The sequence below is a fragment of the Cannabis sativa genome, chromosome 5 (assembly GCF_029168945.1).
Source record: "Cannabis sativa cultivar Pink pepper isolate KNU-18-1 chromosome 5, ASM2916894v1, whole genome shotgun sequence".
Classification (NCBI taxonomy): domain Eukaryota; kingdom Viridiplantae; phylum Streptophyta; class Magnoliopsida; order Rosales; family Cannabaceae; genus Cannabis; species Cannabis sativa.
Genome location: NC_083605.1, coordinates 18,529,038 through 18,540,090, shown reverse-complemented (window position 1 = coordinate 18,540,090; position 11,053 = coordinate 18,529,038). Strand labels below are relative to the sequence as shown.

General features: G+C 30.8%; 1 protein-coding gene across 1 annotated transcript; it reads right to left on the bottom strand.

The window, feature by feature from the left end:
• Positions 1-8,498: 8,498 nt before the first annotated feature.
• On the bottom strand, positions 8,499-10,178 carry LOC115702294 (uncharacterized). The gene is made up of 3 exons (XM_030629742.2): positions 9,913-10,178; positions 8,990-9,597; positions 8,499-8,902 (listed from the first exon to the last, which is right to left on the bottom strand). The coding sequence occupies exons 1-3, from the start codon at positions 10,176-10,178 to the stop codon at positions 8,499-8,501; spliced, it is 1,278 nt and encodes a 425-aa protein (XP_030485602.2).
• Positions 10,179-11,053: the final 875 nt, after the last annotated feature.

Sequence of the window (11,053 nt, the reverse complement as noted above, 5' to 3'; positions counted from 1 at the left end):
ATTTTCGAAAAAATAAAATTTTAAAAAAAATATTTTAAGTTCGGAAATAAAATAATTTAAATTTCGAAATTTAAAATTAAACCTACTTTTTGAAAAATTAGGTTTCAACCAACCTAAATATCATTTCAAAAAATTTGCTAACTACTTTTAAAAATTAAATGTTATTTTAAAAATAAAAATTAGAAAAGATAAATGAAATATCTTTTCAGATTTTAAATTTAATTTAAATAAATAAAATAACAAAATTTAAAAGTTAGCAAAATATCTTACATCTATTTAAAATTACATGATTATAAATATCTTATTTTAAATTTAAATAAGGTCAAAAAATCTAAAAAGATTTAATTTTAAAAAAAAAATATCTTAAAAGATAAGATATAATTAAAAATATCTTAAAAGATAAGATATCTTAAAAATATCTTAAAAGATTTTATAAATATCTTATAAAATCTGACCTTAAATTTAAAAAAAAAAATAAGTTATAATCAAATTTAAAAATAAGATAGATATTTAAGCAAGAAGATAGATACTATTTCTATTCAAATTCAAATTACACTAATATCTTGAATTAAATTTAAAAAAAAAATAAATTATTTCAAAATTATAATTAGAATTGAATTAGGAATAGTAATAGTATATATACAAAACTATACAAAAAATCGGAAGTTAATTCCATGAAAAAGCATGAAAAATCGAAGAAAAACGAAAAAATTGGGAACTGTACGGACAGTTTCGCGATCGCAGGAAAAATTTCAGCACAGTCCCGATTTTTTCGAATCTTCAAAAATTCATAACTAATTCAAATAAAATCCAAATTGAGTTCTGTAAAAGGCTAACTTGCTTAATTTTTTCCATACTATCCAATAAAAATAATTCCAGAGATAAAATCGCAATTATTTTTCACGAAAATTTTACAAACATCAATCAATCATCAAATAACACTCAATACAACATGATACCATCCAAAGAACATACAAACAATCGTTTTAAAGTCCAAATTTCATGTAAGTAAATCAATTACCATGGCTCTGAGGTCAGTTGTTGGAAATTATTTTACCAGGATCTTAGATCTACTCACAAGTATGTTGTTTAAATATCCTAAATATGAACTTTCTAAAACGATAAATTAAACACATATAAAGTTAAGAAAACCTTACATTGATGCAGCGGAATTAATGTCTCCTTCCACTCAGATCTTTAACCCTTGATTCCTTTCTGTAGCAGAGTATAATCAAGATCTGAGCCCGAATGTCCTTCTTCTTCAAGTTTTGATCCTTCACAGTCTTCCAATCTATGATTGAGTTACTGCTTGCTGTGTGTGGGCACTCACTCTTTCACTAGGGTCGAAATTGATGAAGGAGAAAAGAGAGAGGGTTTCGGCCAAGGTGTAGAAAGTGGGGAATGCTCAGTTTTTCTAAAGAGAGAAAATTCTGTCAGAAAGGCTTGTTGAAAAACTTGTGTTTTGACTGAGCCATCACTTTCTATTTATAGGCAACTACTAGGTCTAGGTTTAGAATTATTTGGCATTAAAATAATGAAAATATTAATTTGAAAAAGCTATTTAAGTGGCCGGCCATGGTGTGTTAATGGGCCTCACTTAATTTTGCAATTTTATCAAATTTTATCTCTATTTTCTCAAAAACGTCAATTTTCTAATTCTAACCTTTTAAATGCCAAAACTAATTATTTAATAACTAAAATAGATTATTAAATAATATTGTCATTTAATTTAATTATTAATTAGACATATAAAGTCCATTAATAAATAAATAAACCTAGAAAACTCTTTTCCTTACAATTTCACCCCTGCTTAGTGAAAATTCATAAAATTAGACATAGTCTAACTTTAGAATTATAATTGATCAATCACGAATCAATTAATGAGTCTTACAAGCAGAATGTTCTCAACTAGAATGGGGACCATGGATCTATATGCTGAGCTTCCAATAAGTGAACCAAATTTACCAAGTAAATTCCTACTTATTAATTCTTCGTTGAATCCACTCTTAGAACTTAGAATTGCACTCTCAGACTTATATAGAGCATATTGTATGTTTCACGATATCAATATACTATCTCATTTAACCATTGTTATAATCTTGTTGTGATTTAAAGATCCTCTATATAGATGATCTACATCGAGATGGGATTTCTTTACCGTTCTCACCCCTCAATGTATTTTGCCCCTTAAAACACTTAGCTACCTGTAAATGGTGTTTAGTGATCTAATAATTAGTCAGTTAAACAAGAGCTCATCCATTTACTTCTATTTGCTAAGCTCGAAGGGAATCATCACTTGACTTCTATACACCAGTAGAAGCTATAGATTCCATATTTATGTTCAGCACTCCCACTCAATCATACTATCATGTTCCCAAAATATACGTATCACCCTGACCCAAAAGTAGGCTTAACTAATAAGTCAAAGAACATGAATAGCACTCCTGAGTTGAGCCCAAGCATATCAGGATTTAGATTCTTTTAATCTTAAGATCAACTACTGATATTGACTTGGAAAGATATGTATAACGGTAAGTTTGTAATATCTTAACTTAGTTGCAATATCGGTCCAGTCCAATGTATACTCCATACATTCGAAACTAGTATACTTTACTAATGTCCTGGAAAGAACATAACACTTACTCCAAGTGTAAGTACACATCATCGCTGATTATCACATCAGTGTAAATCCAATAACACTGATGAAACAGGGACCAAGTCTTTTGATTCATATGATCACAATCACATTCCACTGTGTTGACGATACTGTAATTGTGAATAAACATATGATCTGGATTTAACTGATTTTGTATGTATGAATGTAATAAACATATCAAACATATTAAACCATTAGCATGTAAAATTCATGCAAACATCAATCACTTCAAATTTCTTATATTGATAACTAATCAGATTGTAAAGAGTTTTATTTAGGGCATAAAATCCAACACCTCGAAACCCTTCTTCCGCAACCACCTCCACACTCCCGTTCCCACAACCACAACCCATGGTCTTCAAGACTTTCTTCTCTCTCAAACCTCCACACCCAATTCCCCTTTGCCCCAGAAACTCCATATCCAATCTCTTATCCTCCGTAACCGCACCCGTATCGGAAGGTCCCGTAACCCCAACCGCGGTACACAATGGTCTCACCGCCGTATATCCCCACGAAGTCAGAAAATTCTTGACTCTTTAATTGACTCAGTATTTGATACTTCTACTCTAAATGAGTTTCTTATTAATCTAGTCGACTCCCATAGACACCTGTTGGGTTCTGGTTCGGAGTCTCTGTCTCTTGATGTATTGTGTCTAGTCAAGGGTTTAGGGTTTTACAAGCGATGTGATTTGGCATTTAAGGAGAATGTTTGGATCAAGAGAAAATTTATGAAGGAAAGAAATGTGGGTGCCCCCATGGTTTCTGCAGAAGAAGAAGAAGAAGAAGAAGAAGAAGAAGAAGAAGAAGAAGAAGAAGAAGAAGAAGAAGAAGAAAAAGAAAATTAAAAAAAAAACAATGTGGGTGCCCCCATGGTTTCTTATTTTTAATTTTTTTAAAATATTTATAATTATTTTTAAACCTAATATTACGTGGACCACTAAAAACTTGTCACGTGTACAAGTGTGTACACGTGGACAGTCCACCGTGGCACTTAACTGTGATTTTTGGACAGAGGTATGCAAAGCAAAACGGAACCAGGGTTTAGGTAGTTTAGCTGCCAAAAATTCAGTTTTTGTGGTTAAGTGTTACAAACAGTAAAGTTTAGGTGGTTTAGCCGCCAATATCCTAAAAAAAAATAGACTAAACTATTTTTTGAATGTCGATATAGATAGAGGGTGAATTGGTGCATATCTATTAATGGGGCATTGTAGAAGCACCCCATTTCTTTTACTTTAATTGTATAAAAAATGAAAAATTTAGAGACATTGAAAAGGCTATGCATAGGTTTTCCTTGGGGGCTAAACGACAATAGAAGCAAGATTCATGTAGCGTCTTGGGAAAAAGTTTGCCTCTCAAAAGCTTATGGGGGTTTGGGATTTAAGGAGGGAATCAAATGGAATCAAGCTAACCTTGCTAAATACATTTGGGCCATTTCAAACAAAAGAGGCATTCTTTAGGTGAAATGGATCAACAATGTTTATTTGAAGAATGTTTCCATTTGGACCTATGATCTTAAGCTTGATACTAGTTGGTATTGGAAGAAGTTATGTCATTTGAGGGACAAATTCTCAAGCAGGGACTGGTGGGAAATTCAAGACTAGCTAGCTGTATAATAGCCTCATAAATCAACAGCCATTCCATTACAGCAGCAGCGTTTGGAGCTCTTTAAATATTCCCAAACATCGGTTCATCTTATGGCAAGTTGTAAATATCCAACTTTTGACCCGAGATAAACTCAGTCAATTTCATATTGAGTTGGATACTAAAGAGTGCCCTGTTTGCGGGTTGGCTGAGGAATCGCAGCAGCACTTGTTCTTTAGCTGTTGTTTGTCGAGAGAAGTGAGCTTGCTGGTGCAGAATTGGATTGGCAGCAGAGTGTGGTCGTCTGACTTTGAAGGCTGGAGAAGCTGGTTGGCTTGACAGTCAAAGAACAGGAAACAAAGGGTAAATGTAGTTATTCTTGTTGCTATGATTTATAGACTTTGGATCAATAGAAATAGATGCATATACAATTCTTACTCTTTTACAGCTAGAGCTATTGTTAATGAAGTGCAGAAAGTTGTAATATACAGATTACAATACTTGAAAAATAGGAAATTAAAAGATTATGAGAAAGTGTATATAGAGAGGATATGTAAGTAGCCGCCTGTGGCAACTGGGTCTTTGGTTTGTTGGTTGTAAAGAGATTGTGATTAATGAAGAATATCATTCCTTTTTGATAGAAAAAAAAAGGCTATTTTGGTACATCTCCTAACTCTTATCTATTTTGGTATTTAAGAGATTTTTATAGTCTAATTTTTTTATGATCGCAGAAGTTATATTATTTTAGGATCATTTGTAAATTTTTAGAATTTTGAATAATTTATAGTGTCAAAATAAAAGTTTAAATAATTTCTTACCACACTGTTTACTGAGATTTTTGAAAATTAAATATTGGAGAACTAAAGAAATAATAAAATACAGAAATTAAAGAGATGGAGATTTTTTACGTAGTTCGGGTGTTAATTAACCTTAGTCCACGAGTCAGTCTATTAGACTTTAATGATGTATTTGATGTGTTTACAATATTTAGAAGGAAACCCTAACTATGTACTCTTAGTTTCTCTTGAAAAAGACAAAGACTCAGAGCAATATTGGCAAAGCTTTGGTTATTTAAGTTGTGATCTGTTGGGTTTTATGTCCTAAATAAAACTCTTTACAATCTGATTAGTTATCAATATAAGAAATTTGAAGTGATTGATGTTTGCATGAATTTTACATGCTAATGGTTTAATATGTTTATTATGTTTACACACAGAATCAGTTAAATCCAGATCATATGTTTATTCACAATTACAGTATAGTCAACACAGTGAAATGTGATTGTGATCATATGAATCAAAAGTCTTGGTCCCTGTTTCATCAGTGTTATTGGATTTACACTAATGTAATAATCAGCGATGATGTGTACTTACACTTGGAATAAGTGTTATGTTCTTTCCAGGACATTAGTAAAGTATACTAGTTTCGAATGTATGGACTGTACATTGGACTGGACCGATATTGCAACTAAGTTAAGATATTACAAACTTACCGTTATACATATCTTTCCAAGTCAATATCAGTAGTTGATCTTAAGATGAAAAGAATCTAAATCCTGATATGCTTAGGCTCAACTCAGGAGTGCTATTCATGTTCTTTGATTTATTAGTTAAGCTTACTTTTAGGTCAGGGTGATACGTATATTTTGGGAACATGATAGTATGATTGAGTGGGAGTGCTGAACATAAATATGGAATCTATAGCTTCTACTGGTGTATAGAAGTCAAGTGATGATTCCCTTCGAGCTTAGCAAATAGAAGTAAATGGATGAGCTCTTGTTTAACTGACTAATTATTAGATCACTAAACACCATTTACAGGTAGCTAAGTGTTTTAAGGGGCAAAATACATTGAGGGGTGAGAACGGTAAAGAAATCCCATCTCGATGTAGATCATCTATATAGAGGATCTTTAAATCACAATAAGATTATAACAATGGTTAAATGAGATAGCATATTGATATCGTGAAACATATAATATGCTCTATATAAGTCTGAGAGTGCAATTCTAAGTTCTAAGAGTGGATTCAACGAAGAATTAATAAGTAGGAATTTACTTGGTAAATTTGGTTCACTTATTAGAAGCTCAGCATATAGATCCATGGTCCCCATTCTAGTTGAGAACATTCTGCTTGTAAGACTCATTAATTGATTCGTGATTGATCAATTATAATTCTAAAGTTAGACTATGTCTAATTTTATGAATTTTCACTAAGCAGGGGTGAAATTGTAAAGAAAAGAGTTTCTAGGTTTATTATTTATTAATGGACTTTATATGTCTAATTAATAATTAAATTAAATGATAATATTATTTAATAATCTATTTTAGTTATTAAATAATTAGTTTTGGCATTTAAAAGGTTAGAATTGGAAAATTGACGTTTTTGAGAAAATAGAAATAAAATTTGATAAAACTGCAAAATCAAGTGGGGCCCATTACAACACCATGGCCGGCCACTTATTGAGGTTTTTCAAATTAATATTTTCATTATTTTAATGCCAAATAATTCCTAACCTAAACCTAGTAGTTGCCTATAAATAGAAAGTGATGGCTCAGTCAAATCATAAGTTTTCACAAGCCTTTCTTACAGAAATTTCTCTCTTCAGAAAAACTGAGCCTTCCCTACTTTCTATACCTGGCCGAAATTCCTCTTCTCTTTTCTTCTTCATCAATTTCGAACCCTAGTGAAAGAGTAAGTGCCCACACACAGCAAGCAGTAACTCAATCATAGATTGGAAGACTGTGAATGATCAAACTTGAAGAAGAAGGACATTCGGGCTCAGATCTTGATTATACTCTGCTACAGAAAGGATACAAGGGTTAGAGATCTAAGTGGAAGGAGACATTAATTCCGCTGCATCAATGTAAGGTTTTCTTAACTTTATATGTGTTTAATTTATCATTTTAGAAAGTTCATATTTAGGGTGTTTAAACAACATACTTGTGAGTAGATCTAAGATCCTGGTAAAATAAATTCCAACATGATCCCCCCTTCGTATGGAAATAAAAGAGTATTTATAGGCTAAGGGCGAGTATGAACATGCCCATGACCCGCCTAGGGTTCCTGCTCAAAGCCCATTAATAGGATAAATTACATGCAAAATGAAAGCTAAGTATTGGGTCCCTTTAAAATTATTAATTGCATTAATGAGTGGCAAAAGAGTAAATAAAGAGATAATATTTATTGTAGTGTAAAATTTGGCCCATGTTACATCTTGTACCTAATTTGGTATAACTTTTAGCCAGTGACGGACCCAGAATTTAATTGGAGGGTGGGCGTAAATTTTTTTCATATATAAAAATATTCTAAAAAAAACAAGTAAATATAAAGAAAAACACAATTCAATATTTCAATTCCCAACTAAAAAAATATTAAATATCAAACACTAAAAATCTTCCAATAGAAAAAAAAAAGGCAATCTTAAACGATGTTCAAAATATATAACATACTCAATATCCTAAAATTTTAGCAAAATATATCAATTTTTGAGCTCATATCTTTAGAGTTGTCCTCGATGAGTTTTCATGTTTTAAAAACAATGAACGATAAACTCGTTGTCAATAGCATTGAATACATCTTTTTCGAGATATACTGTTAAACTGTCATTCAACCATTGATCTCCCATTTTGTTGCGCATTTGATTTTCACAATGTTCATAGCTGAGAATGCTCTTTCTACTGAATCTATTGCAACTGGAAGTGTAAGTGCCAATTTAATAAGCAAATATACCAATGAGTATATCTCATGTTTTCTTGTCTCTACTAGTCTCTTAGAAAGATCAGCAATTCCTTTCAATTCTGAAAATGCAACATTAGAACGCATATCTTCAACATAAGTTTGAAGTTGACACTCTAACATCTTTAAATCTATTGTGGAAAAATAATGTGGATAAAGTTGAGCAAGACGAATTAACTTCCCCTTGTCAAAAGCAGAAAATAAATTATTGGGAGACAAACATGCCAAACAAAGCAACAACTCAGTATTAGCCTCATTGAAATGACTATTCAACTCTTGTAGTTGTAAATCTATCACAGTATTGAAATAATCAATACGAAATAAGTGAAAATTTGTAACCTTTGGAGCCTTGCTTCGTGATTTTCCTTGAGCATAATACATATTATCCATATTAAGAACATCAATGTTCATCTCAACAGAGAAATCAGACACTTCTTCTATTACAGAATTCTATCTATTATCTCTCATCATTTGTAATTGTTTTTTGCATACTCTAACTAAATCCATGGCATTTAAAATACCTTGATCACCTCTTTTGTAAGACTTGTGACAACTCATTTGTAATTCCAAGTATATTCTTCACCAAATGCAAGCTAAATACAAAATCATATGTTTGCACCACTTGTAACATAATAGATGCTTCAGACTTTTGGTCACTATTCAAACTATCACTTGCAATTTCCTCAAGCACATCAATAATAGATGAAAACATGATAGTAAAGCTTACCAAAGTACAAAAATGTGATCCCCAACGTGTCTCACATGGACATTTAATCCAATTTTCTTGATTTAGGCCTTTTCTACTTGAAAGTTGTCCACTTTTTAATGCTTCAATGACTTTGGCAGCTTGTTTTTCTCGAAGAATGCCGCAACGCTTAGATGATGCTCCAACAATATTCACCACATTTGATACCACAATGAGAAAAGTACCTATATTTTTACAAAATAAAAATCATTAATTATTGGAACATGGTTTATGAAATGAGTATTAAAAATAATAAATAATAAAGAAAATACCTATTAAATCATGTTTTTTGGCCACATCCATGAGCGTTAACTGTAACTGATGAGCAAAACAATAGACAAAGAAAGCACATTCATTTTCCTTCATGATAATACTCTTTAAACCGTTAAACTCTCCACTCATGTTACTAGCTCCATCATACCCTTGACCACGTAATCTAGATATGCTCAACCCATGCTTTGAATATAGCTTATCAATTGCTATTTTTAGTGAGATAGATGTAGTATTTGGAACATGTTCAATCCCAATGAATCTTTCAATTACATACCATTTCTTGTCCACATAACGACACATTACGACCATTTGCTCTTTTATAGCTACATCACGGGATTCATCAACTAACACAGAAAATATAGCATCTCCAATGTCTTCAATAATAACATTGATTGTTTCAACAGCACATGCATTTACAATATCCTTTTGAATCTTTGGTGAAGTCAATTTAAGATTTTCAGGAGCATTCTTCAAAGCAACAACTCTAATTTCTTCATTATGATCAGCCAAAAAAGTTAAAAGTTCAAGAAAGTTACCTTGATTAGTAGAATTTTGGGACTCATCATGAACACAAAATGCAAGACCTTGTCGTAGAAGAAATCGAATACTGTCAACCGATACAGTTAATCGAACATAGTAGCTATTTCGATCATTGTTATTCTTCTTCAAAAATATATGTTGAATTTGTTATTTTTCATTCATAAAATCTTCACACTTCTTGTAACTTTGATAATGATCATTATTGTGATCTCCTACATGAACAATAAATCTTTTTCTGTCCTTCCAATTTGAAAAACCTTTACTAACAAATGTTTGACCGCCACTTCGTTTTCCATTGTTTGGTTTAAAAATATAGCAATATAGACAAAACTCAGAATTTTTACTGATGTTATATTCTAGCCAAGTAGGAAATTGATCAAACCATGCAATGTTGAACCAACGCTTTTGTTTTCCAAAGAAAGTAGGAGGGAAATTGTGACTTCTTAGTTGACAAGGCCCTTGTTGTAAATAATATCTTCGAATTTCATCTTGAATATTGGGATTATAATCAGAAATCGGAGCTTGTAATCCAGGATCAGTTGGAAGATTTGCCATATTTATTGAATTACGATGTCTCTTTGAACTTCTATCAACCTCTGGTTCAATTTGATGTGATAAATTTGGAACTATTGGATAATATTTCTTCATATCTGCAATTCAAATATAAATTATAATAATTAGATTTTAGATTATGTATATAATCATATAAACACAAATATATATATATGTAAATTCTCCATAGTCTAATTTCAATTTATCAAATTTAGTAAACTATTTATTCAAGTAGTTAGTTATAAAAAAAATAATAATCATAGATAATAACTATCGATCCATATATGTAAATATGTAATCTATATGACTAAGTCAATATTTATTTAATGTATAACAACAAACACACGTATATCGTCTAGCTAAAGTTTTATTTTAGATTTTAATTTTTCGTGTTGTGGTCATTAATTGTGAGTTTTATTTTGGATTTGAAGTTTTAGATTTGTAAAGAATATGAATTAGTCGACATGGGTTTCATGAACCTTGGAGATCGAATCTCGGTTTGTAGATATAAATCACATGTATAAATTTTTAATACTAGGAAACATTTGCACCAGCAAGACATGTGTTGCTTAGTATTACTAACTTAAATTACTTAATACTAGAAAATACTTATTATATTGAGATTGCACTATAATATAGTTACAGAAGAAATGAAGAGTTTTTTCCCTCGAAGAAAGATTATTGTGTATAACTTTAAACTATATATGCTTAACTAATCTATAAGTTGTATCATTTATGTAATCTGCATCAATATATCAATATTATTACCAATTTAGTATTACTTAATGAATTAAAATCTCAATATTATAACTTTATCAAAAAAAAATCTCAATACTACAAATTTAAGTACTAAACTCGATTAGAACTCATAAGAAACATAATACTAATAATTACAAACAAAATTACTAAAATTTCTTTATCAAAAATTTGATATTATATTTAGGGATATTATTCATGAACTAATTACTAAC